Below are 26,873 nucleotides of genomic sequence, written 5' to 3' on the forward strand. Positions count from 1 at the left end.
GTGGCAACGTTGGCTAAGGCCTAGACACATTAGTACTAAAAGGGTATGATTTCATCCAATTTCTCATTCATTTAAAATTAAATAAAACTTATTCAATTTTCGACATTGACATTTTCAATATATTCCGTAAAATTGAGGAGATTTTATTTGCTGGCAACCTTTGTTCTAGAACTACGCCCTGTCGATGTGATTCACGTGCCAAAAGAGCCTTGTCGGACTGTATTGGTTTCGATTTCTAGTTTAAATACTCTAAGGTTTCGATATGCTCTGTAGATTTCACTGGATTTCATACAACTGTCAATGTCATATTTTCTTAAATTGTCAAGTTGGTCAAGGCAACGGTTACCCATGTTTGAAATTTTGAATGGTTTTGTTCGGTGGTTTTGTTTACAAAACTAGAATATGGACATTAATCACATTATTGAAAAATGAAGAAAGCCGGCACTGATCCAAAGGTGAAAAAAACTCTTCTTCGTAACTACGAGCAGAAAGTACGCCCAGATCGAAAACCGGTGGTAGTTAGTGCCGGGTCATCGAAGGAAACCTCTTGTCCCAATGAAAAAGAACTAGACCAACCTACGTTGTGTTCCAGTGAAGCTTTAGCGAATTATTTATCAGATGTAAAGAAAAGCGTGCCACCGCCACTCTCTGAAGATGATTTGAAAGTTAGCAAGTCTGAGTTAAGTGCTAAAGTAAGTTGGAAAAAATTTGTTCATTTAATACCTATTCTAGTAACTAGCTGACCCGCCCGGCTTCGCTTGGGTGTTCTTTCTAAAAATCCTTTCTTAGTGGGATCTACATTGAAAGAAGTACCTTCACACGAAATCTGAAGTTTTTTAGACCCAGTGGTTTGATGAGCACTACATTGATGCCAGTTAATCTGTTTTTCCATTTACCATACACTTATTATGTAATGGCTTTATACCGCAACTTCGTCCGCGTCACGTTATATAACAGCATTACTGCACTTGGTAATGATGTAGCTACTAGCTATCTATCTGTGTAGGTTTTTAGAATCGGGTCATCTGTTCCGGGGATCTCAACATCCATACTTACAGATTTGACCTATATATTCTATATCTATATTGTTTGGTTCTTCAAATAAGTCAAGCGCATGCATGAAACTTTATTTAAGTATGTGAAACTTGAGTGTATTCAATCTTCAAAAAAACCTTGTTTAATACCAGTAAATAAATACTTATTGTTGTAATAATTATGTTTAACTAGCTGATGCCCGTGATTTCCCGGGATAAAAGTGTCACTCTCCAGGTCTTTAACTATACCCATGCAAAAAATCAATCCGTTGCTCTGTTGCGATGTGATTGAAGGACAAACAAACACACTTTCACATTTATAATATGGGTACTGACTAAGTGGGTATGTTACAAAACTAATAATAAAGTGACAGTTCCCATCAAGTGCTCGTTTGATTCACAACACTTATGGTAGTGGTGTGTGGGGCATCCCCACCCCGATTGCCATCTCGACCTGTCACACATTATACTTTGCTGATGAAGATCTGTTATGAATTAATAAGATAACCTTTATAATATTTATGTACTCTTTCAGATAACAAAAAAGCTGAACTTCCATTTCAATGACCGGATATATAAAAATCTTGTGGAACTTAACATTGATGTTGCCAACACGAAAAATAGGAAGGATAAAATGACAAAATCTATTTCAATAAAAAAGGACCTAGAGCCAAAAATAGAAGACTTTTGCCACAATGAAAAAGAAGATGACCTTGTTCCTAACATTCCAGTACTAAAACATAAGTTTCAGCCAATAAGAAGTGTTGAAAATGGACAGTTGCATAGATTAGTTGCATCTTTTGAAAATTTGTAGAAATAAATAATAAATGAATGATTAATATTGTATAAACATGTAGGTAAATATCTAATGGTTTTGCTTGATTATTTTCTTATTATTCCCTGCCTGATAGATGCTAGTCTTTTGGACGAATCCTTCGTATAATTATGATGGAACTTCACTTAACAGGTAAGTAAACTTTAATAATTAATTATGCAGTTGGAGATGGAATAGCTATAAACATCCATAAAGAATCAAATTTTGGCCAATTTCTTTCATAGTTTCTTGCTATTATTGCAATTACCCAAAAATAATAATACCTACCACGTACTTATTATACAAGTGCGAGTCAGGCTCGCACACTGAGGGTTCCGTACTACAGTCGAATTTTTTCGAAATTTTGCACGATAATTCAAAAACTATCATGCATAAAAATAAATAAAAATCTGTTTTAGAATGCACAGGTAAAGCCCTTTCATATGATACCCCACTTGATATAGTTATCTTACTTCGAATATTGAAAATACTAATTATTAGTTCATGACCACAATTTAATTTTTTTTGTGTGATCTAACCCTAAATTCACGGTTTTCAGATTTTTCCCCTAAAGCCAGCTATAAGACCCACCTACCTGCCAGATTTCATGATTCTAGGTCAACGGGAAGTACCCTGTAGGTTTCTTGAAAGACAGACAACTAAATGATCCTATAAGGGTTCCGTTTTTCCTTTTGAGGTACGGAACCCTAAAAATTGTGATTTGAAAAGAATTTTGGTTCAAATCACGTTTTTTTCATATTCACACACCAAAAATTGTTTTTTCTAAATTTAAATATGCCTTTGTAGCATTAACTGTACCGTAGATAGAGTACTAAAGGTAGATTGAAGTACTGTGTAACCGCGTATGAGATAGCGATATCACGACGTAACGACACGACAATTATTACCATTGTTTAGTAGTCAACAATATTTGTAAACGTTTTTTTATGTGAAAACAAGTAAATAACTACATAACTACTGCGAAATACAATTACACCACGAATTCTCAAAGTTTGTTTTGCAACTAAAGTTGCATTCCTTGTATGTATTCTTGAAAAAAACCAGTTACACGATAAGGGACAAAAAATAGGTTAGCTGCGTCTCTGTTTATCACATTAGTAACTCTATCTGTACTCTCTTTTTAGTGTGAATGAGAAAGCAAACGTTCCTGTATATACCTTTATTACTCTATCTACGAACTGTACTAAATATTACAGTTCTTATCGAGGTAGTTTATTTTGAAGTGAAAGATGAAAAATCCATAAAAATCATGGAAAACTAAAATAGGAATTTATTTAAATGTGATTTATCATTCATAGGATTTAAAAATCGTGGCAGCCCCATGGATCTAGGGCAACCCAGAGCGATCTTGAGATGATTCCACCAATCGCAACAGATCGCAACACATTGTAAGTGCGACAAGGCTCTCTTGGCAGTTGGATGACATTGATAGGGGGCCGCTGTTGGAGAACAAAGGCGTAGACGTACCCAAGGAATATTCAAACAAGAACAAAGGGGACACTTGACGGGAACGTAAGTTTCGATTATCGCCACGCGCCAAGATAGCCTTGTCGTACTGTAATATCGCGGTAATGAATATCGCCATCAACAACGCGTCACGCGTCACGCCGACAAGCGCCGGCTTGTACCTGTAGGCCGATTGTCTAAAACCTGCATCAATCATTATTACAATCTCAATTGTTCTGATTGGCTGAATTTGTGCGATTCTTGTTGCAACAATGCACTGTAGCCAATAGTGAGCGAGCGTTAACCAATCAGTGATGATTGCGATCGTGATATTGTAGCTGTCATTCTCCCGCAATCGCGCAGCGGGTCTCTGGGGAAAAGAGATGCTGACAGGCTATCTCTTTCACTTAACCTGCATTTGCCAATAATTTGTTTCATTCACACATTCAGCTGATTCAGTCAAAATCCCTGAAAAATCAGTCAACTTCTGAAGTTGAGCCATAGCGGTTGTGGTTATTTTCTGTCGAAAATTGTTTTGCTTTGTATTGAAATAAAATAAATCTTATAACATATCGCAATGGCTGAAACGGAAATAATATCTAATAGTGAGAATAATGATCAATTTTTCGAGGGTGTGGAGAAGTTGATCGAGATTTGGTTTACGCCGGTAAAACATGCGGATTTGAGAAAAATCACACGGTATGTACATTAACAATTTTATTAGTTTTAGTCGGGATTACAGCAATAAGCTAAGTAATATAAAACAATAGTAAACTGTTCGTGTGATGTAACATCATATTCATAGGTTACCGGCGAATTTTTCGACTTAGTTTTTAGCTTGTAAAAATATGGAATGATCGACTATTTTAGCCTATTCCTTTGCAAGCGAATATTATTTTTCTTTGGATAATTTCCGCACATTAGATAGTTTATGTGTTATTTTTACATCACAATGATGGTGACCGTATGTTATTGTTATGGAAGCTTCTGGAATCAGGTACCTCATCAGCTGTTTCAGCGCGGGCATGAAGTCTGGTGTGATCATTGGTTGGTTGGACTTAGGCCACATATTGATTTGTACCGCGAAATTAAATTATTTCAACTTCGAAAAGGCAGGTCATCAATTTGAATGTATTCTTTATGTAGGAAAGTTTTGGTGAAATAAATGCTGTGAAATACCAATAATTATGTACCTAATATCTAACTTACAATATAATACTTGATGATTAATTTTTCTGAGAAGTAATTATAGTCAGATAAGTAGGTAGGTACATGTTTACTTTCCTGTAAAAATTGTTACATAATACTTATTTAATAATGTGTTGTAGTGCTAACTCCATGCATTTAACATCTTATGTACTAACCAGGTACTAACTGAATATTTACCATTGGAAGTTATTAAACTACATATTTCCCACTATCTGATGCCCGAACTTTGTCTGCCTGGATTTAGGTTTTTGAATCCTGCAGAAACTACCTTGTTTCCCTCAGAAACAAAATCCTTTGCCCTTCTCTAGGGTGCAAGCTACATTGCCCTTCAGTAAAATCAGTGTGTAGTTGAGCTGTGACAGACAGACAGACGCATTTATCATATTTATATGAAAAAAAGCTGTGATCCGTGATAGCCTAGTTGCTAAGACTGCTGCCTCCTACTGGGATGGTTTAGTATGTGCATTTTAAGCAAGCAACATTTTTGCAGTTATTTATCCTGCTTTAGATTTAGAATAGGTAAATAAAACCAGTCCGTGGTAAAATCTATTCAAACAATATCCATATCTAGTAATTAATAGGTATTATCTGTACTTATCCTGCAGAAATGATCATTTTAAATATATAAAAGGAAAAGGTGACTGACTGACCGATCTATCGTCGCACAGCTGAAACTACTGGACGGATCGGGCTAATATTTGGCATGCAGATAGCCATTATGACGTAGGCATCCGCTAAGAAAGGATTTTTTGAAAATACGACCTCTAAGGGGGTAAAATAGTGGTTTGAAATTTTTGTAGTCCAAACAGCTGAAACTACAGGACTAGTAAAAAATACAAATATACTTAAATAAAATTAATACAAAAAGTTTTTATACCATGTTACTATAAGTCTAATATTGAAGGTAGGTAGGTAATTATCAACACAATGTATATTCCGTGACAGGTCGAGTTGGCAATCGGGGTATGAGGCCCGTGGACGCCCTGCACACCCGTACGTTACTTGCGCTCGCCCGCACCGGGCTAGCACAGGTGCTGTGCGGGTGTGTGAGGCGTTCCCTCACCGGTCGCCATTTCAACCTGTCGCCATTTCAACCTGTCGCCTACAATTAGGTTAAGTGCAATCAATAATAACTGGCGTGTTTCCACTTAAGACCGTCATTAGCAATAACAATAGGATTAAGTCGTGGCGGCTGAATTCAAAAGTATCAACACTGGTTGATTTGCAACAAAATATATAAGGTTGAACCGGCTCCTTTAAAAATGAATTAAATTGTTTACTTGGTGTGTCGAATGTAATCCTATTGTTATTGCTAATGACGGTCTCAAGCGGAAACACGCCAGTTAATATTGAATGAACTGTACTGAAGGTAATTTGAAGTGGGCTACTGTAGATTTGTCATATTTGATGAGCTGACGAGATTTTCAAACAGGTTTCTGCACAAATTAACGGTGACTCCAGACTTTCGGAACTTGTTTCCAAAAGGTTCAAGTTTTTTAACTGATCCAACAACTTAAATTTACTTACCTTACCTGCTAGTAGATGGACGTACCTACGTACCTACATCGATATAAATGACAAGATATGGTCAAGCGAACAAAATTTTTCACAGTTTAGAAACCAAATAAATCAGCGCCACCTCTTAGATATTAGAATGACTCGTTTGAAATCCAGACATCACTGAGGTTGCATTGGTGCATAAGCACCAATGAGTCGGTCCCATTTTGTTTGTTCAGTAACAAATTCATGTAACAAGTAATAACTTACTGATGTTAAGTGATTACGAGCAGGCGCTCGTTTGCTCGCTATTTTTATTTAAAAAAATTGAATTTAAGGTTTATGAACTTATCTGACACTAAAGCGGACTATATCTACTTCTGTTAAGATGATGCTTTTGTTGTTTCAGCCAACAATGGGAGAATGTACTGAAGATTGTTCGCTGCGAAATCATCTCGTTCACGCAGAGCGATCAGGTTGACGCCTATGTACTTAGGTAAGTTTATAGTATATTTTCGATGAAAGCTCTCATTTGGCTTGATTTCTTCTGACATCGTGAACAACTCATCATCATCATCATCATGATCAACCCATCACCGGCTCACTACAGAGTGCGGGTCTCCTCTCAGAGTGAGAAGGGTTTTGGCCATAGTCTACCACGCTGGCCATGTGCGGATTGGTAGACTTCACACACCTTTGAGAACATTATGGAGAACTCTCAGGCATGCAGGTTTCCTCACGATGTTTTCCTTCACCGTTAAAGCAAGTGATATTTAATTAATTAAAACGCACATGATTCCGAAAAGTTAGAGGTGTGTGCCCGGGATCGAACTCCCAACCTCCGATTAGAAGGCGGACGTCCTAACCACTAGGCTATCACTGCTTCGTGAACAACTATCGTCATCTAAATATGTGTATATATAAAAGTAAAGGTCACTGATTGACTGACTTGATCTATCAACGCACAGCTCAGACTACTGGACGGATCGGGCTGAAATTTAGCATGCAGATAGCTATTATGACGTAGGCATCCGCTAAGGATTTTTGAAAATTTAACCCCTAAGGGGGTGAAATAGGGGTTTGAAATTCGTGTAGTCCACGCGGACAACACAACTTGAGCTGTGCGTTGATAGATCAGTCAGTCAGTCACATTAACCACACTGACACCACATTAGCAGAGTGAACTAGAGTGAGGGAATTCTCGGTTTGGTGATCCTGAATCGACGATATGATGTCAAATATGGTGACGTGAAATCACAGAAAAATAGGGCTACTTTAGGGCTACCTGCGTCAAATGTACTAAAATTTGACGCCTGCCAATGACGTCGACGCCTTGACGTTTTGTTAGAAGTTCCTTAACTGTCGTGAACTGTGACATTAGTATGTGAAGCTGGGGCGCGTCGCTAGTATTATTATACTTTTGATAAGCCTTGGCAGAATCTTGCAATTCTAAAAACGTACGGGTTTGCTGGTTATTTTTCTAAACGTTGTATAAATTATTTGTATGTATTAAATGAGGCAGCTTTGTCAGTGACCAGAGCTTACACGTTTATTTATAGACTCGTACATAAAAACAAAATAAAACTCTCTCTCACGTGACTCGCTATTTTAAATGGCTCGTGGGAGTTGATGGAACTATGTATTTTCATTATTTTCATTATTTTTATTATTCTTTCTCTTACATGAAAAAACCGGCCAAGTGCGAGTCATACTCGCCCACTGAGAGTTCCGTACTACAATCGTATTTTATCGACATTTTGTACGATAATTCAAAAACTATGATGCGTAAAAATAAGTAAAAATCTGTTTTAGAATGCACAGGTGAAGACCTTTCATATGATACCCCACTTGATATAGTAATATTACTTCGAAAATTGAAAATACTAATTTATTAGTTCATGACCACAGTTTAATTTTTTTTGTGTGATCTTACCCTAAATTCATGGTTTTCAGATTTTTCCCCAAATGTCAGCTATAAGACCTACCTATCTACCAAATTTCATGATTCTAGGTCAACGGGAAGTACCTTGTAGGTATCTTGACAGACAGACAGACAGACAACAAAGTGATCCTATAAGGGTTCCGTTTTTCCTTTTAAGGTACGGAACCCTAAAAAAATAGTGCGTAACCTTGACGCACGGTTGAAATAAAATTAAATGCGCGCGTTCTCCTAATTTTTTCACGTGTATTTTTTTCAGTTAGTACATATATTTCTGGTTTTCCCGTAGGAGAATTACACTGAAAGAAATTTCCTAGCGTCCGTTCTGATTTACTCATTTAGGTAGTTAAATACAAAGATTTATTCCTTCCAAATCGTTTCGATTCAAAATGAGAAATTTTCATTTTCCGATTTTAGTAGGAATGTCGCAGTTTTCCGATTAGGTAGGTAATCGGTGAAAAATTTATAATCTAAATATATAAAAGGGGAAGGTGACTGACTTACTGACTGACTGACCCACTAACTGACTGACTGATCTATCAACGTACAGCTCAAACTACTGGACGGATCGGGCTGAAATTTGGCATGCAGATAGCTATTATGATGTAGGCATGCACTAGGAAAGGATTTTTAGAATGAGGTTAAAACGGCCATACCCGTTAAAGTGAGTCCCCTTCCATTTTAGACTGCATCATCAGAAATCGCAGTGAAAGGCTAATTTGTGATGGAATAAAAAAAGTAAAAATCACCTATATTCGAGTCTGTCTGCCTATCTGTTTTATCCAAAGGGATGTGGATAAAACAGATAGGCAGACAGACTGACACACTGACGCATTTATAATATTAGTATGGATTTATACGTTAAAACTACTTATTTAAAGCGACATGCGGTCTTTATCCAAGGTTGAAATTATATTGCGAACTTTAAACCCCAGAAACTTCAAATTTCAGAAGAATAGATACCATCCGTGGGGTTATCTCCTTGAGTAAACTACTTCTCACAATTATTTAGCACGTCATAAGGTACCATGTGACTCAGAGACTTAGGGTCAGAACTGATAACACACGCGGGTCATTTCTGTGGGTCACTTTAATGGCAATCCTACATTATACTGATAGCTGTTGATAACTTAATCTTCCCGTTACATTTTTATGTCGCGGAATTATCACTTTACTTCTATTCTTAACTTCCAACTTCTTTAAAACAAGAGTGAATAGGCATCTTCTAGGTAAACGCGTCCCATATAAGGCCTCATCATCACTTTCCATCAGGTGTGATTGTGGTCAAGCGTTTGCCTATTACTTTAAATATTTTTTGGCGGAATGGTAAAGTCCCGAAAGACCTACTCGTAGCTTGAAATAATTTTTAGCGGAGTGGTAAAGTCCCGAAAGCCCTACTCGTAGCTTAAAATAATTTTTAGCGGAGTGGTACAGTCCCGAAAGACCTACTCGTAGCTTGAAATAATTTTTAGCGGAGTGGTAAAGTCCCGAAAGCCCTACTCGTAGCTTAAAATATTTTTTAGCGGAGTGGTAAAGTCCCGAAAGACCTACTCGTAGCTTGAAATAATTTTTAGCGGAGTAGTAAAGTCCCGAAAGACCAACTCGTAGCTTGAAATAATTTTTAGCGGAGTGGTAAAGTCCCGAAAGACCTACTCGTAGCTTGAAATATTTTTTAGTAGAGTGGTGAAATCCTGAAAAAGGAATCCCGAATTTGTCATGAAGTAATTTTTTTGGCGGAGTGGTAAAGTCATGGTAAAGTCCTGTCAAACATGTACTGGCGGTACCAAGCCTGAAAATCCAGTGATGCTGACATATTTGTATTCCCCACAATAAATAGCCGGTATTAATTCCGGCTTAGGAATAATTAATGCTCTTTATTATGAAACCCAGAGTGCTCAGACTGCAAAATTCTGGATAATAATTAGAATAATCTTACTTAGTTACTTTCAATCATTCATCATCTTCGTCAACAGACATGCATCTAATATTATTAGACGTAGACTACCTCCCTGGCGCAGTGGTGAGCGCTGTGGTCTTAATAGTGGGAGGTCGATTCGGGTTCGATTCCTGGCAGGGGTTTGGAATTTTATAATTTCTAAATTTCTGGTCTGGTCTGGTGGGAGGCTTCGGCCGTGGCTAGTTACCACCCTACCGGCAAAGCCGTGCCGCCAAGCGATTTAGCGTTCCGGTACGATGCCGTGTAGAAACCAAAGGGGTATGGGTTTAATAAAAACTGCCATACCCCTTCCAGGTTAGCCCGCTATCATCTTAGACTGCATCATCACTTACCACCAGGTGAGATTGCAGTCAAGGGCTAACTTGTATCTGAATAAAATAAAAAAAATCTTAATGTTCTGTAGTTTTATATTCCGATAGCTCTTGGGTCTCGATCATAGAGATTGAAGTGGTTCGATCAACACCATCTATTCAGCACCGTTTGTCTCCGCTCATCATCGGCTCAGAGCGGGGACAACGGATGATAACATATACATAAGGTACAAGTCCGGAGTCTTTGCTTTAAAGGGTAAAACCGAGCTAAATCACTCTGTCATCCGCAGTCCACAACTGACGTTATTATGCAAATACCCGTAAACTTTGCAAATATTTACCTCCCTGAAGATAAAAATAAAGGTGATACGCCGTTACGTTACGTGTTCCTTTCCTCCTATCACTACGTCGCGCTTCGTGAACGTTGCCGTCTCGTCTCGTCGCTGTTTGCGTATCTCTGACGCTCCGGGCACGCTGCCAGAACCGTCTGATAGTGAAAGCAAACCCATAAATATCTGGAGAATTAACGAAGTTGCGGTAGATAAAACATTACATTTTATTTGTTTACTTCATACAATATTTTCTAATATCAGCTAAGTTTTGGGTGATAAACTTGAAGTATGCATTCAACCTCCTTAGCCTGACCTGTAGTAGGATTGATACATAGCTACCAAATAATAATATTATGCTCTGGACAAGTCTTTCACTAGTCTCTTGACATAGGGCGTTTGTGCACTCATCCGTATTCGGTTCGTATATTATGTGATCATATATTTATTTATAGTTAGCAGCCAGTAATTCCCAGACGGTTTTCAGTCCACTCCTTTACCGGTTGAGCTATCGAGGCTCTTAAGGTTCGTACGCACCTGAGCGGCGCGGCGCGGCGCTTCAGTCCGACTGCAGAACGCGTCACCTCAGGCCGCTCGACGGTGCCTACCGCACTACAACTTCAGTACGCGGCACCTCGCGTCACTTGCGCGTCACTTTTATACCCGTTCGCGTACGAGCGCGAAGCGCCGTGCCGCGCCGCTGGGTATGTCGCACTAGCGTCACTGCACTGCGCGTCGCTTCGCTGCGCTTCAAAATATTCTCTCCAGCCGTGCCGCGCGGCAACGCGCGGTGAAGCGCTGTGCAGCGCCGCTCTAGTGCGATATGCGCCATACAAAATGATAGAAATGATATTTTGACACTCTGTGCCGCGACGTGCAGCTCGCTGAAGCGCCGCGCCGCGCCGCTCAGGTGCGTACGAACCTTTAGTATATCTCTTATATTGCATGATGCCTTGAAACTACCAAGCTCCTGGAAACTTCGAACAGACGCTGATCAATTGCATCAAATGATTTATTCATGATTGTCCCAGTTGACAATATTTCGCGTCCCATTTGACCCTCATCGATCTCTGTAGATATCAATTTGTGATCTATTTAGACTGGACTGCGGTCTGCGATATTGCTCAAGGCGCGTTTTTATCAATGACATTGGTTTTTATAAGTGTTTGTTTTTGGACGATTGCTTTATGTTAAAGCTACCAAATTGTTATTATTAGTGAGACTTTGGGTTACCTGATTTTATGTGATTACCGCCGCCCGTGAACATTTGGAGCACCAAAATAGAACATATTTAGAATAGAATAGAATAGAATATATTTTTATTCAAGTAAACTTTTACAAGTGCTTTTGAATCGTCAGGTAGTTTAATTTAATTTACCACAATTTAGTTGTATAGGTTTCCCGACCTACTCACCTCATTTCTCGAATTTCACTTTAGACATGTACTTCGGTACAGTACGTGGCCGAAAGTAATGTACATCGGCCTTCAGAATGACATTTCGGCTTTGTAGAGCGTTGTCTCTGTCACACATACCCATATGACGTTTTGTCGGTCTCAACGACAGGGACAACGCTCTACAAATCTGCTATCTCCTTCTAAAGGTCGATGTACATTACTTTCGGCCGCGTCCTGTATAATAATATTATTGTTTCATTTCCCCGCAATCGAAGAAAAGCAGAGTGTATAAATCGATCATAAAATGGCTTGTTTTATGCCCTTGTTGTACAATCTACGATGTACCTACTGTAAAAGTTTAAAACTTTATTGATATTTCATACATTTCTTGAACGTTTTGATAAGGATATCTCTTTTTAAAAGCTTTTTTTATTAATATTTAAAGATTTCAGTTAGGGCGTTTCCCTGACCCCTCTATCTCAACGCAGCACGAAATCTTAAACCCGATAATTGTTCTTTATTAAGCACAGCATAAGGAAAAAAACCGGCCAAGTGCGAGTCAGGCTCGCACAACGAGGGTTCCGTATTACAGTCGTATTTTTTCGACGTTTTGCACAATAATTCAAAAACTATGATGCATAAAAATAAATAAAAATCTGTTTTAGAGTGCACAGGTGAAGCCCTTTCATATGATACCCCACTTGATATAGTTATTATACTTCGAAAATTAAAAACATTAATTTATTCTTCATGACCATAATTTAATTTTTTTGTGTGATGTAACCACAAATTCGCGGTTTTCAGATTTTTCCCCGAATGTCTGCTATAAGACCTACCTACCTGCCAAATTTCATGAGTCTAGGTCAACGGGAAGTACCCTGTAGGTTTCTTGACAGACAGACAGACAAACAAAGTTATCCTATAAGGGTTCCGTTTTTCCTTTTCAGGTACGGAACCCTAAAAATTAAACAAATGTTATCAGTAAACGTTACAATTTACTAGCATCAACTAATTGATAGTGAGCAGTCGGCTCCACGTTTCTGGATGACCTATTAGATTGTGTGTGAACTCCACAGTCCACGAGACTAACTCGTGATTTATTGCGGTTAGTTTAGTCGCACTCAGTTTAAAGCTATACCTAGTAGTTGTTTATTTTTATTATATTTAAATTAAGATTTAATGTTCTTATCTCTATATTTAAAAATGAATCGCTAAATGTGTTGCTGATCGCAAATCTCGAGAACAGCTGATCCGATTTCGCTAATTCTTTTTTCATAATATTATTCCTTGAAGTACGAGGATGGTTCTTACGGAGAGAAAAATTAAAAAAAATTTAATCGACTGTTAGGCGGAATGAACTTCGCCAGGGCAGTTATTTATGTAAATAAATATTAAATGGTCGGTAATCCATACTTAATATTATAAATGCGAAAGTGTGTCTGTCTGTCTGTCTGCTAGCATTTCACGGCGCATCCGTTCAACCGATTTTAACGAAATTTGGTACAGAGATAACTTGCATCCCGGGGACATAGGCTACTTTTTATCCCGGAAAATCAAAGAGTTCCCACGGGATTTTTAAAAACCGAAATCTACGCGATCATCCGCGTTGATTTCGGTCGCGAGCATCGTCTAGTAAGAAATAATGATTACATTATAATAATTATAAATACATATTTTTTAGCTTCGTAGCTTTAGTTTTAAGTTTGCGTTATAATTATCACCACTATATTATCTTACAAATCTAACACTATACCAGACAATCAATAAGAGTAATTTATTACCTATTTTGAATAAATCATTTGACTTTGACTTTGACTTTATTAAAAACATGTTTTAAAAAGTAATTTCTTAATTACTAAAGTAAATTAAAGTAAAAAGTAAAATATGCTTTATTGTACACCAAAACCAAAACAATAGTCATATATAACAAAGATAGCATGTACAATAGGCGGCCTTATCGCTAAAATAGCGTAGATAAATAAAATAGGGTAGAGGATATTATAAAAATTAAAGAAAGCGGAAGGGGTGTACTAAGTAAATAAAGTAAATATACATAATATACGTAAAATATATAAAAATAAAAATACAACAGTAAATAAGAGAGGAATAGATGATGAATAGATGACAGATAAGTGGAATAAAAAGTAAAAATAAATAAATAAACACATCAACACATAAAGTTGAAGTTACTAACACAAGCAAGATACTGTAATATAATATTATTATGTAACAAGGTGCGGAGGAAGGCAACGTAACGTACGAAGGCTCGTAACACAAGTTTTTTTATTTTTATTTTTTTATTCGTTATAGGCGCACGCTTGACCACGATCACACCTGAAGGAAAGTGATGATGTGGCCTAAGATGGGACGCGTTTGCCTAGAAGGTGCCTATTCACTCTTGTTTTAAAGATACCCGGATTATAATTGACAGGAAACACTGATCTAGGAAGTTACCATAGTACGAACTACGAGTGTCTAAGGCCTAAGCACTCCTTTGGCAGGATCACAGATTGACTATTGTAGCATAATATTAGGAGTTATTTTTAAGGAGTAATATAATATTATATAGAAATTGAATTGAAATTCAACTTATACCGCGTGTGAACTGCACACGTGTTTTTAATTTGTCCAGCACTTTGATATGAAAGAAGATATGAATGTTGCATGATGCTGCAGTTTAAACCATAATATTTAATTGTACGGGGTACAATAGAGAAAAAAAACCTACCACCTGGAAGACGCGTACCTACATTGGAATAATAAATAATATTGAACTCTCAAACCATCAGAAGTTTCCACGACACTGAATTTATACGACCTTGAAGACAAATGGCTTGCTGCACTATTAATATGTCATATAGGGTATAAGTTACAAACCTATTCAGACGACTTATTTATAGTGTGGTTTTCTTGTGTAAACACAACTTGTTCAATTTGATCATCAACCGATAGACGTCCACTGCTGGACATAGGTCTCTTGTAGGGACTTCCACACGCCACGGTCTTGCGCCGCCTGATTCCAGCGGCTCCCTGCGACTCGTCTGATGTCGTCCGTCCACCTAGTGGGGGGTCTTCCAACCCTGCGTCTTCCGATGCGAGGTCGCCACTCCATTATTTCTAAATTTCTGTTCTGGTCTAGAGGGAGGCTTTGGCCGTGGCTAGTTACCACCCTACCGGAAAAGAAGCGATTTAGCGTTTCAGTACGATGCTGTGTAGAAACCAAAGGGGTGTGGCTTAAATAAAAACTGCCATACCGCTTCCAGGTTAGCCTGCTTCCATCTTAGAATGCATCATCACTTACCACCAAGTGAGATTGCAGTCAATGACTAACTTGTATCTGAATAAATTAAAAAAACCACAAAGGAAGGAAATCTTACATTCCAGACACACCGTTTAATTTCGTATCAAAATCCTACCACATGAGGGTTGACCCTCAATTTGCCACAAACTTGCCACTCATTGACTTATATATTACTTCGTATGGACAGGGTTATTTAACAAACAAAAACCTCAGTGACGTCTGGATTTCAAACGGGTCGTTCATTAGTATCTAAAGGTGGCGCTGATTTATTTGGTTCCTAAACCGTTAAAATTTTTGTTCGCTTGACCATATCTTGTCATTTATATCGATGTTGCCACTTTACTTTATGTGGAGAATCGACTAAGTACACAATATGTCAATGACCCCTAGATATGATTGATCATTGTCGCAATCATGTGCACTGACGTCCGCGCGTCTGTCGTATTGATTCGTTACATAACCTCATTCTCCTAGAAGCCAGGTTAACTAGCAACTTATTATTGTTGTAGACAACAATATGTATATTATTTAACACTAGCTTATGCTCGCGACTTCGTCCGCGTGGACTACACAAATTTCAAACCTCTATTTACCCCTTAGGGGTTGAATTTTCAAAATCTTTTCTTAGCGGATGTCTACGCCATAATAGCTATCTGCATGCCAAATTTCAGCCCGATCCGTCCAGTAGTTTGAGCTGTGCGTTGATAGATCAGTCAGTCAGTTAATCCTTTTATATATTTAAAGATTATACATTTAAAAAAACGGGCCGAGTTGAGAACCACCTCCTTTTTTGAAGTCGGTTAAAAACACAAAACTGTTTCTACCTTTGTCCGTTATAGACTTTGAAACCATCCAACCGATGTGTCCTAGACCAGTTTCATTAGAAAAGCAATAATGCGAATATGGTTTTAGACCAACAAAAAAGCATTGGGCATATTCTTTTTTAGCGTAGTAGGTAGCAGATGCCGGGTATCCGCTAGTTTGAAGTTAATAGCTGTTGCAACAAAGCGAAAAGATTCTTCATTGCAGTATCGATTAAACAAAAGGTGTATGTAAGGTGTAAGTGGTGATGTGTCACTCAGTCGTAGGAACTAGGGGCGAAGGGGGTGGGAAGGTCAAGGTGGTGGCTTTGGCGCATGCGCCCTACAATGGACACTGGGCTGGGCTGGCGTCGAGTCGTCTGTTTTCTTTTTCAGGCATGAAAAATAGTACCAGGACTCTGGTTGTATTTCCGAATCGATTCCGCAACTGAGAATAAATGACTAATCAGAATCATAACCTGTGCTGATAATTACGACCACCTATGTATCGAACCCCGAAGTTATGTGCGTTTTAAGTAAATATATCACCTGTGAAAGGTGAAGGAAAACGTAACCTTGAGAGTTCTCCATGATGTTCTCAAAAGTGTGTGGAGTAAGCCAATCAGCACTTGCCTAACGTGGTAGATAATATCAAATATTGCCACTTCAGCTTCGCAACCCGTTGAGCTATCAGCTATGTCGGTTATTCTAGTTCTCCTACGGATCTCCTCATTTCTGATTTGATCATTGAGGAATTTTCGGACAAGAAAACATCTTGAAGCTTCCTGAACGCTGCCGAGCTATGGTGACGTAAAATCAAAGAAAAATAGGACTACTTTGGGGCTACCTAAAGTTCTGTGTCTGCCGGTGACGTCGAAGCCTCAACGTTTTGTTAGAAGTTCTGTAGGCTGTCGCAAACTGAAGTGGTTCGGGCGACAGATTGACGTCTCATCGGGTAATGGGTAAATTGTCAAAGAAATAAAATTGTATTTTCTGTATTGTATAATTCTTCGTTGGGCACACGGAGCACACCCACAATCCACGTGTTCGTTCGTCCACCCACGTTCTTATCTCACGTTGCAAAGGTTGATTAGCAAAAAATGCTTACTTGACTTCTATATTATTTCGTATGGACAGAGTTATTGAACAAACAAAATTGGTGCTTATGCACCAACGCAACCTCAGTAACGTCTGGATTTCAAACGGGTCATTCATACGTATCTGAGAGGTGGCGTGGCTCTGATTTATTTGGTTTCTAAACCGTGAAAAGTTTTGTTCGCTTGACCATATCTTGTCATTTATATCGATGTTACGCTTTTAGCACTTTGTTCGGCTTTAGCTGTGAAAAAAAAAGAACAGCTTAGTAACAAAATTAACCATGATATCAGAAATACGGTTCGAAGCTCTAGTCAATCGCCCAACAAATAAAAAAAACAAACACTAGCAAAAAGTAGCGTAGCCAGAATTCGTAACGCGCTGTGACGAGTTTTGGACATCCAATCCTCAAGGCCGAAGTCGTTACCGAGACGGGCAGGGCATAGTAGGTATTTAAACAACAATATAGCACACACTAGCTGTGATAGCCTAGTGGTTAGGACGTCCGCCTTCTAATCGGAGGTCGGGGGTTCGATCCCGGGCACGCACCTCTAACTTTTCGGAGTTATGTGCGTTTTAAGTAATTAAATATCCTTCCTTTACCGTTAAAACAGTGAAGAAAAACATCGCGAGGAAACCTACATGCCTGAGAGTTCTCCATAATATTCTCATAGTTATATGAAGTCTGCCAATCCGCACTTAGGCAGTGGTTGACAACGGAGTAAAACCTTTTCATTCTGAGCGGTAGCAATAGTACTGACCCAGTCCTCTGTTGGTGATGAAATATAAAATTATCACATTGCAATGCATTAAGCTAAATAGTTCGAAAAACCGATAGACGTTGGGGTTCCAAGGTGCTGGAATGGCGACCTGGCACTAGATGAATGAATGACATCAGGCTATTGTCAGGAATCCGCTGGATTCAGGCGGCGCAAAAACGTGGCGTGTGGAAGTCTCTACAAGAGACCTATGTCCAGCAGTGGACGTCTATCGATTGTTGATGATGGTAATGAAGCTAAATTGTTCGGATCGGATGCAGCCATTACACAAGCGTTATATAAAACCATGTAATGTGAGTGGGGAAGATTGCAGGGACGTAATTGCATGCGACCGGTTCACCTTGACAGTGGTGAGGCCGGGTTAATTTAAGACAAACTTTTGGGATTATGTCGATCGAATTCTTGGAGTATACCTAAATCATCATGATCAACCCATCGCCGGCTCACTTCTGGGCACGGGTCTCTTCTCCGAATGAGAAAGGTTCAGTAGGTCATGGTGTCCACACTGACCCAGTGCGGGTTTGTAGACTTCAAGAGATCTCTTAGGCCTGCAGGTTTCCTCAAAATGCCCCTTATCTTGAAGTTTTCAGTTATCTATATTGTTGTAATACTCGCAATAGTTTGATTCGCGAAAATTAGCGTTGCCGTTGGTTTACTAACACTCGGATTAAATGGGGTGCGATTGAAATAAACGTGGTCGAGTGCCAATTCCTGGTTGTAACGTGCGACTACGCTTGCTCGTGATTCGAGTCTTTGACTTTTATAACAACAACAGAACAGAGATAGATGGTTATCGACCACCACCTATAGACGCCTAATAGCCGGACACCTCCGATCACCAAGTTTAGGCACTTACTTAGCATAAAATTCGGCCCATTCCCGTTCGGTACCCTCATTCCGCACATTGTCTTGATTACGTCACATCAATCACAACAAAGCATTCTCCTCTATCCCCCGCCAACATTTTACGATTTTGTTTTTATGCAAAACCTTGTATATGCGTACTATTGATGTTGAATTCTCTGTGTCGACAGTCGACATAAAAGCTCATAGCACAGTTCACGACACAGTTCGTCGACGTCTATAGGATGGTGGTCTGAGCAAATAAAAAGTGCGCTCTATAGGTCTCAACCTAAGACCTTGTCCAGAAGGAGCGAATTCGTCGCGAAACGTTTCGCGCGAATTCATTCGCGTGTTACCGAGATACTAGGCGCCAATACATCGCGCCCACAAGCATCGCGCGAATTCAAAATACGCGCGTAAATTGCGTGCACTACGCCAGACTCGACTCGCGCGTGATTCGCGCGTAATTCGCGCGAGTCGAGATACTAGGGACGCCTTGTTGCGCCCAGTTAACGCGCGATATCCAGAGCAAATGCACGTATCCAGGGAAATGGAGCGCCAAAATTTTGATACGGGCTCGCGCGTAGGTACGCTCTTTCTGGGCAAAACGGTCGCGCGTGATACGCACGAGGGAATCGCGGCGAATACGCTCCTTCTGGACAAGCTCTAAGTGTTATGTAAAATAACAGTCACAAACAGGTGTGTCTACTCCACATTAGCATCTAGTCGTGACGGTGGAGTCATGAATAGGAATGGAAACATTTCTAAATCTAGCGGGAGCACTGAAATATTACAACGCGTACTTCCTGACGCGCAGGCGGGCCGCTTAAACGATCTAGCTAGACAAATATTACACGTCTTATTTTTGCCCTACTACGGAAGATAGTGTCCGACTGAACCTTAGGCTTCGGCCAAAAAAACACCTTCGGCAAAAACTTTGGCTTCGGCCAAAATGGGCCGAAGTTTTGGTCGAAGCGGGATATTGTACGCTCAAAACTAAGTATTATATCGATTTGTCTTGCCGTTATTGATGTATAAAACATTGAGAAAATATTGATTTTTAAGTTACGAGCCTCGAAATATTCCTATTTTATTAACACTTTTATGACAACTTTGGGCGTAAATAAATAAGATTAAGAGTGTGAAAATTCTAAAACAATTTAACTTTAGATATAGTTTATTTTATTTATCAGTTGAAATATCTTTACTTTGCAAACATACATTTAATATTTTTTTCTCAAAATTTTCCTAAACCCTTTTCGCGCGCTTTCGGTGAAAATCATCGTGCGTCTCACCTTTTTCATACAATGTTAGGTGAAATGCAAACTGCTGCGCGATTGCGGGAGAATTACAGCTGCAATGTCACGATCGCAATCATCTGTTATTGGTTGACGTTTTGGCTACAATGCATTGTTGCAACAAGAATCACACAAATACAGCCAATCAGAACAATTGAGATTGTATTTTGTATTGTATTTATTTATTTATTAAAGAAGAATATTTGCAGGTTACAACAAGTTTGGTGCATTCATAAACTTTAAATAAGTTTTTCCGTACACCAGTGCCGTCGACAGTCGATAGGTACCTACACGTAACATTAATTTATTGTTATACTCAATACTTAACAGCTAACTAACAATTACTTAATATAAACTAACAACATTAAGTTAAATGTGGGTTATTTTAAACTTACTATACATTAAAAAGTATTTTAGACTTAATATACATAATAGGTAAAAAACACAATCATTTATATAATGTAGGTAGGTAAGAAAACGTTCATTATTAAATATCACAGCGGAGTAGTAACATACCACGAGCGTAAGACGCTCACTCACACTACTTCGTGTATTATATTTTAACTGGTACAGGGTGATTACATTATTAATTTAAGTTCAATGTATATATGTTATAATTATTTTGCTGATGTGTAGCTTAGTGTAGCTTAGTGTAGTGTAGGGTTAGTGTAGCTTATTTCAAGTGAAATGTGTAGATGTAGTTAATGTACACTAACTACGTAGGTGTAGTAGTGTACTCAGTCATACACCATCGACATAACTATTGTAGTAATGATTGTTATAAAAATAAGTCCCTAGTCTTACTACATTACATTGAAGATTCAAGACGATACCTGCGATGGGAACGTGTTTTGGCCACGACCGGTAAACGTGCTCTGGCACGTGGTTAATTACTCATACTCGTGTCTCGTACCAACACAAGACCAACACATTACCTGAGTAGTTGACAATGTGAGATGGACTACGTATGCCTTGACAGTGTAACTGACATAGCTCAACGGGTTGCGAAGCTGTAGTGGCAATGGGCAGGGCACATATTTCGTAAAACCGATAGACGTTGGGGTCCCAAGGTGCTGGAATGGCGACCTCACACCGGAAGACGCAGTGGTCGACGGACGACATCAGACGAGTCGCAGGAAGCCGCTGGATAAGACCGTGGCGTGTGGAAGTCCCTACAAGAGACCTATGTCCAGCATTGGACGTCTATCGGTTAATGATGATGATGATGACTGGAAGCAGGCCACACCCTGTATAACTCAGCAATCGAGAGTGGAGTACAGGCTGTATAATACCTGTAATTGTAAGTCGATGCAATGCCGCTCTGTGGGTTATCGATTCGGGCCTGCGCGCTCGTGCTCGCTGCACGAGTGACGCAGTTGATTTACCTACGTTAGTTATGGAGGCTTGCTGTTACACTTACGATCTTTATGCCAGACACATTTTATGTAGGCACATTATACAGAGAGGCCTTAAAAGCCGCACTCACAGTCTGTAATCGTTACTTAAGATTGAGTTAAAACGAGACAAATTTATGTGAGAGATATAGCTCTGTCTCGTTTTAACTAAACTTAAATAATGATCAAGCTACTCTAAGTGCGGCAGTAAGACCATTCAATAAATCCATACTAATATTATAAATGCGAAAGTGTGTCTGTCTGCTGGCTTTTCACGGCCCATCCGTTCAACCGATTTTGACGAAAATTAGTACAGAGATAGCTTGCATCCCGGGAAAGGATATAGGCTACTTTTTATCCCTGAAAATCAAAGAGTTCCCATGGGATTTTTAAAAACCTTAATCCACGCGGACGAAGTCGCGGGCATAGGTTAGCTACTTATAAGTCCCGCAAATTGCAATTGCGCTGGAACCATCTCTCATTAACATCGAAATGACGTCATTTCAATTTTTCGGGACTACACTTACGCCTTCCCGAGTTGTTTATTATGATTCTGGAATGATGTCAGCTTTTCAAGAGAAAAATCCACTTTCGACTTTTCCTCTAGGTCAAACAAAATAATATGCGTTGAGGACTTTTAGAATCAAGCTGGCGAATAAAACGGAAAAGTTACACCTCTGATAAAAAAATTTTTTTTTATTTAATCCGGATGTTTTTTTAAGGTTCCGTACATCCGATTACTTTGTTGTCTGTCTGTCTGTCGGCCTACAGGGTACTTCCCGTTGACCTAAAATCATGAAATTTGGCAGGTAGGTAGGTCTTATATATCGTACATTCGGGGATAAACCTGAAAACCGCCTTGCTAGCGTTCTGGTTACACCCTGTATGTGCCGTTTACGTCATAATTTTGATAAGCTGGAGCGGTTACTTTGTCTCACACATAACTTACCTATTTTATCTCAGAAACTCTCTGATACGCTGTAGCCTGTAGGTTTTTTTTTTTTAAATAGATATAGCGAGCAAACGAGCAGGCGGGTCACCTGATGTGACGGGGCGCCCCGCACAACCGGGCTCGCCCGCAACGGGTTAGCGCGAGGGCTGTGCGGGTATTGCCATCTCGACGTGTCGCGTGCTCAAGTCATCGTCAAGTCGTCTTTATTAAATTGAAGATACAATTAGTTAATTCAAGAGTTCAAACAGTCTTATCAGTGAAATGTTATCAGTTGAGTTCTTTTTTGTGAATTTACGCACGATAGACATTCCGTTATCTTGCGTGGCGATAGACCTTTGTCCGTTCATATCACTCAAGCTATTTATACTACAGTACGCGGCCGAAAGTGATGAACATCGATCTTTAGAAGGAGATAGCAGATTTGTAGAGCACTGTCTCATTTTTTTATTCGTTATAATTGTACGCTTGACCACAATCACACCTGATGGGAAGCGATGATGTGGCCTAAGATGGGACGCGTTTACCTAGAAGATGCCTATTCACTCTTGTTTTAAAGATACCCGGGTTGAAATTGGTAGGAAACACATATCGCGGAAGAGTATTCCAAACCTTAGCCATACGTATGAAGAATGATGACGCAAAACGTTTCGTGCGTGTAGATGGAATGTCGACGACATAAGGATGGAAACTCGCCCGACGTCTTGCGGTTCGGTGGTAAAATGGTGAACTGTCTCTGTCGTTGAGACCGACAAAACGTCATATAGGTATGAGTGACAGAGACAACTCTCTACAAAGCCGAAATGTCATTCTAAAGGCCGATGTACATTACTTTCAGTCGCGTACTGTACAACTTTTTATTGTACTTTAAAAAAATTGCAGTTAGTGGGGAGCGCGCAATGCGCCGTAAAGAAGCGCCTTTTCGCTTCAATAAAATTAATTTAATTTAATTTAAATTTAAAATAACTTTATTGTTAATAGATTTACAGAGTGTAAGAATACAGGATACACTTAAAAAACAAAGGGCGACCTTATCACTAAAGTGATCTCTTCCAGGCAACCCATACTTAAGAACTTATAGAACTGTAAGACGGGGAGTCGCAATGTAGCTATAAATATAATATATATAGGTATATATAAACACATACACTCTAATAGGTACATACTATAAAATATAATATATACAATATACATGTATATAAATACTATATAAAATCAATATAGTACAATTAAATAAATAATACATACTACATAGCTAACTGTACATATAGTTATGGCAGAAAATCTACAGTGATAGATAGTGTTTCTTGACACGGTTTTTAAAGATTGCCAGCGATTTGGAGCGTCTTATTTCGACCGGAAGTGCATTCCACAGCGAAGCTGCTTTTACAGTAAATGATTCCGCGTAGCCATGCGTATTATGTTTGGTCGTTATAAGCTTGAAATCGAAACAGGAACCCAGGCCGCGATCACGTTCGACGGAGCTAAAAAATTTAAACTGATCTTTAAGGTAGGGTGGTGACCAGGGATGGAAAAGTGTGGCAAATAGGATAGAAAGAACATGCAGATTACGTCGATGCCTAATAGGGAGCCAGTTCAGTTTTTTACGATATTCAGATACATGGTCGTATTTCCTTAGACCAAAAATGAACCGAATGCACATGTTAATATTATATGGAGAAAGCCTTTCTATGTGTTATAATATATGGAGGGAGCAACGGGATAACCAAACTCTTAGTATAAGATGTGAAGTGTGGCACAATAAACGTTTTTCTCTTTTTTAGGGTTCCGTACCTCAAAAGGAAAAAAGGAACCCTTAGGTATAGGATCATTTCGTTGTCTGTCTGTCTGTCCGTCTGTCGTGTCTGTAAGGAAAACCTAAAATCATCACCTCCCGTTGACCTAAAATCATGAAATTTGGCAGGTAGGTAGGTCTTGTAGCACAAGTAAAGGAAAAAATCCGAAAACTCTGAATTAGTGGTTACAACACAAAAAAATTAAAATGTGTTCAAAATTTTCGAAATAAGATTATAACTAGAGAGCCTCAATAGCTCAACTGGTAAAGGAGTGGACTGAAAACCGAAAGGTCGTCGGCGGTTTAAAACCCTGCCCGTTGCACTATTGTCGTACCTACTCCTAGCACAAGCTTCACGCTTAGTTGGAGAGGAAAGGGGAATATTAGTCATTTAACATGGGAAATATTCTTTCCAAGTGGGGTATCGTATGAAAGGGCTTTACCTGTACGTTCCATAACAGATTTTTATTTATATTTATGCATGATAGGGTTTGATTTATCGTGCAAAATGTCGAAAAAATACCCGAGTACAGAAGTCTGACTCGCTCTTGGCCGGTTTTTCTTTGTACCGTCAAAATCAGTTAAGTTGATGGACCGCAAAAAGGCAACAAACACTTTGTTCTGTTTATAATATTGAGGTCTATCTTTAATAAGTACTGATTTCTAAAAACATCACTATATGTTAGAAGTTATATTGTATTTATGTATTTTTATCAAGTTTATAATAAGACTAGTTCAGAGTTCACTGTTCAGTTAAAAAAAATTGTTGATAAATATATACTTCTGTAACTTACGATAAGATTGTATGTGTGTTACATAATTTATCACAAAGTCCGGCACTGATGTAACTGTTCAAGTTAAATCTATCATTGACTCACACCCATATTCTTAGTATGCAATTTAACTTTCATACTAAGTCAACCATACATACATGAACCATAGCCATGTTAGGCTTTCTTCAAAATGAATTTAATGAGTTTGTTGAAGAATTTGTGCTAAAAATTAACAGAAGTTCAATCCAATTATTCCTAAAGTCCTATTATTCTCTGCCTTTTCTTTCAGTTCATGAACTTTAAACTATAGTAGGGTGCAGTAGTTCCTTAACTATATATATCGTATTTATAGAAGAACTGTAAAAAAATATTTTTTTTCTTTTATTTACAGCGAGAGCAGCATGTTCGTCTCCCGTCGGCGCTGGATTCTGAAGACTTGTGGCAAAACGACGCCATTACGATGTGTTCGCGCCGTGTTACAGCTCGCGCAGGAAACCGCGGGCCATTCGCGCGTGCAGAACGTGTTCTATTCGCGGCGGGAGTTCGCGCGGCCGGCCGCACAGCTCAAACCGCACGACAATTTCGATTCAGAGGTAACTAAGACAGTGTCAGTAAGCATCGTCACGATGTGTTCGCGCCGTGTTACAGCTCGCGCAGGAAACCGCGGGCCATTCGCGCGTGCAGAACGTGTTCTATTCGCGGCGGGAGTTCGCGCGGCCGGCCGCACAGCTCAAACCGCACGACAATTTTGATTCAGAGGTAACTAAGACAGTGTCAGTAAGCATTGTCAAGATATTACAATATGACAGTTTGTTCCGGCGCTTCTTTTGCTTGTTCTCAGGTGGAAAAAGCGTCGGAATAACCAGCTTTTAGCTTTAAGTTGTGATGTGTGGCACAATTGTATAAATAGACGTTTTTTCTTTCTTTCTTTCTTTTGTACGGGAGCGGTGTGCAGGCTCGACCGTACCAAAGGGGAGATCTCCCACCGAGCGGTTGGTTGTGCTCGGTCGTCGGTTTACATGCTTATGCTCGCGACCTCGTCCGCGTGGACTATAAAAATTTCAAACCCCTATTTCACCCCCTCAGGGGTTGAATTTTCAAAAATTCTTTCTTAGCGGGTGCTTACGTCAAAATAGCTATCTGCATACTAAATTTCAACCCGATCCGTCCAGTAGTTTGAGCTGTGCGTTGATAGATCAGTCAGTCAGTCAGTTAGTCAGTTTTCACCTTTTCTTTTTTATATATTTAGATTTGAGTAGCGAGCATCGCTGGAGCGAGTTACATCCACAGCCATTTATCATTTAATTAATCTTCGATTTATAATATTATGCTTAATACCAATGTATAGATGTTACAAAATAGTATATATAGTATAGATGTTTGATTTGGCGCGTGTTATAATTAAACGCATTAAGATAAATAAATCTCAGAAGTGAGAGTAATTAATCCTTATCAATGTAATTAGGGTTGCGTACATTTTCAAATAGAAAGGAAAAATAATATGATAGTCCGTAAAACATGACTCCTCACGCGCCATTTTAACTGTATGGATCAACTGTCATGTCAAAAGTACTGTTCACTTTTAAAATAAGGACTAAAATTGAACTTTGACATGAAATTTGACACAAAATTAAACTGGCGCATGAGAAGTCATTTTTTATGCATTATAACTACTAAGATATATAGAAAAGTCGATCAAGTGCGAGCTGGAATCGCACACGAAGGGTAAAAATTACAAAATGGCTGTCACGAAAATGGAAAAATTTTAAGTGTTATTTTTGTGTAGGATGGTACGGAACCCTTAGTGTGCGAATCCGACTCGGAACGATTTTTTTAGGTTCGCTTAAACTATTTCAGAGTACAAGGAACCAAAAGCTTAATTTGCTGTAATCC

At 39.0% G+C, this 26,873-nt stretch overlaps 2 protein-coding genes across 4 annotated transcripts in view; both read left to right on the plus strand.

Moving 5' to 3' along the window:
* The first annotated feature begins 306 nt into the window (after positions 1 to 306).
* Positions 307 to 1,898, plus strand: LOC117991271 (uncharacterized). Its single transcript, XM_034978848.2, has 2 exons — positions 307 to 692; positions 1,570 to 1,898. The coding sequence occupies exons 1-2, from the start codon at positions 429 to 431 to the stop codon at positions 1,846 to 1,848; spliced, it is 543 nt and encodes a 180-aa protein (XP_034834739.1). The 5' UTR covers positions 307 to 428; the 3' UTR covers positions 1,849 to 1,898.
* Positions 1,899 to 3,689: 1,791 nt separating this feature from the next.
* The window catches only part of SamDC (S-adenosylmethionine decarboxylase), a 34,957-nt gene continuing 11,773 nt past the window's right edge, over positions 3,690 to 26,873 (plus strand). For 2 of the 3 annotated variants that reach the window (XR_011237855.1, XM_034978821.2), the window contains exons 1-3: positions 3,690 to 4,014; positions 6,431 to 6,517; positions 25,372 to 25,573. Coding sequence is in view for 2 of the 3 variants with exons in the window: in XM_034978821.2 (XP_034834712.1) it covers positions 3,893 to 4,014; positions 6,431 to 6,517; positions 25,372 to 25,573 (411 nt within the window). In the remaining variant the exon portion in view is untranslated. The remainder of the gene's footprint in view (positions 4,015 to 6,430; positions 6,518 to 25,371; positions 25,574 to 26,873) is intronic. The other variant, XM_034978822.2, reaches the window with a different exon arrangement.

The sequence above is a fragment of the Maniola hyperantus genome, chromosome 19, assembly GCF_902806685.2.
Source record: "Maniola hyperantus chromosome 19, iAphHyp1.2, whole genome shotgun sequence".
Classification (NCBI taxonomy): Eukaryota; Metazoa; Arthropoda; class Insecta; order Lepidoptera; family Nymphalidae; genus Maniola; species Maniola hyperantus.